This window comes from Musca autumnalis, unplaced genomic scaffold (assembly GCF_047663935.1).
Source record: "Musca autumnalis isolate F117 unplaced genomic scaffold, ASM4766393v1 scaffold_4, whole genome shotgun sequence".
In the NCBI taxonomy this organism is placed as follows: Eukaryota; Metazoa; Arthropoda; class Insecta; order Diptera; family Muscidae; genus Musca; species Musca autumnalis.
In genome coordinates this window covers 224098044-224100230 of record NW_027411977.1, presented here as the reverse complement: position 1 = coordinate 224100230, position 2187 = coordinate 224098044, and the positions used below count along the sequence as shown (strand labels likewise).

Genomic DNA, 2187 nt, shown 5'->3' with positions numbered 1-2187 from the left:
TATTATTATTATTATTATTATTATTATTATTATTATTATTATTATTATTATTATTATTATTATTATAATTATTATTTTTATTATTATTATTATTATTTTTTTTTTTAAATTATTTATTATTTAAAACCTTTGCCTACTTCAACAATAATTAAATATTATGAAAAAATTAATTTTCCTGAAAAAATGCAATTTTACAGAAATTTAATATCATTTCAAAGAGCCATGATATGAATTTTTACAAAAAAATACATTAATATTAAAATTTACAAAAGACTTAAGAAACAAACTTCTTTGAAGTGATTACTCAGAGTAAATAAAATATACCTGAGAGGGCATAAAGGTAAATAATATCAAAAGACTTAAGAAACAAACAGATAAATTGTTGTTTTTATTGGGCCGAAAAGGAAGAGAAAGAGAGAGAGAGTTTGAATAAACTACCGTTTTCATGTTTGGAGCATAAGTCTTTTGATATTATTCACCTTTTGGTATTTTTCTCTGAGAAATGACTTGGAAGAAGTATGTTTCTTAAGTCTTTTATGGATTAATTAACAAAAATGCATAAAAATGGCATTTGAATTGTTATTGAAATTCTGTAAAATAGCGTTTTTTCAGAAAAAATTCCGTTTTCATAATATCCAAGAACATTGGGAGTGTTCAAAGGTTTTGCAATTAATAAATAATTTTTGGAAAACATGTAATATTAAAAAAGCAAAAAATATAAAAAATAAATGTTATTATAAAATTAAAAAAAATATTTTTTTCAAATAATTAATAATAAACTCTGTCAAATAAATGAAGACAGAGTCATTATCACAATACAACGACCTAGTACAAAATGCACTCTTTAAAAATTCCCCTTTATTTTTGTAATTTTTTCCTATTGACTCTAACAATTATTACACATTTGAGGCAATAACTCAATCACGTATATTCTTCCTACTTAATATTTTAATTTATACAATTGCAAACCAACTTTTCCATTGTAATATTATTTTCACACCATTAAATATGCATAAAAAACTACCGTTAATAATAAACACAAATAAACATTCTACAAACAAAAGAAAACGTGATTTATTGAAATAAAACAAAAATAAATACTAACCAGGATTGAATATGGCCCGTTGTGTAAAGACTGCAGCTTGGCTGGAGCTAAAACTGCACAGCACAATAAACAAAAGCAAAAGACCGGCAAGGGTAGAGAAGATTTTGTTGCATGACATTTTGTTAACTGTTGTTTTATTTTTTTTAATTTTCAAATAAAAACACTTTTTTGCAAAATGTTAATATTTTGTTGGGTTTAGTTTAATAAAAAAAAAACTTGTTTGTATTTTTCACTTAATTTGTTTTGGTTTTTCTTCCTCTTCTTTCAATTTCTCAATTAAAAACAGATTCTTAATTTTTTAAATATTGTGGTTTGCAATTTATTTAAGCAAATGTTATTTTTTATTTTCAAAGCTTTAGAGCTCAATGATTGATTTTAGTTTAGCATAGATTTTGTGTTGTTAACAGTTTCAGTTTTGAAATTCAACTGAATTGGGTTCGTCACTGACACTGACTTTTAATAAAATTAAAAACAAACAATATTCATCTTAAAGGCAAAGTCCGGTATTGAATGCGAGAGAGTGAGAGAGCTCTCTTGTTCTCTACATGACTTTGTGTTTGCAAATATAACAAATTTTGGTATGGCTCTTGTTTTGGTGGCAAAGATATCGGTTAAATATTTAGTCTTGTTGTTTTATTTAATCTTTTTTTATTTAATTCACCTGTATAGTAGTGACCCTTATGTCCCATAAATCTCCAAACAAAAGTAATAATTTATTTAATTATTAGTTATTATATTATATTATTTATATTTTTTGCACCAATACCTCTTGGGCTTCCCTCATCTCGTAGCAAAGCATGACCTTATTAGGTCATATTTAATAAATTTTTGCAAATTCTGAACGACTTGCGTGGGAAATTTTTTAGGTTCTTCCATATGAGTAATTCTAAGATGGTTAATGCAGTGACGAAATAAGCAATTGTAAAGATTATACTCAACTTACTCCTACATTCCCGCGGGAGTTTGTTGGTTCTCCTACCGGGCGCGTCCCCACCGGCGGATAGGGGGAGGAGGATGGTCGTACCACTCTGTCCAATACCTATTGCATGGTGGGTCTGGGGCAGAGGGGTGGGATTATCCAC

General features: G+C 27.1%; 1 protein-coding gene across 1 annotated transcript in view; it reads right to left on the bottom strand.

The window, feature by feature from the left end:
- The window catches only part of LOC141401459 (uncharacterized), a 20822-nt gene extending 19275 nt beyond the window's left edge, over positions 1–1547 (bottom strand). The window contains exon 1 of the mRNA XM_073981721.1: positions 1106–1547. Coding sequence (XP_073837822.1) covers positions 1106–1223 — 118 coding nt within the window. The 5' untranslated portion in view covers positions 1224–1547. The remainder of the gene's footprint in view (positions 1–1105) is intronic.
- Between the last annotated feature and the right edge of the window lie 640 nt (positions 1548–2187).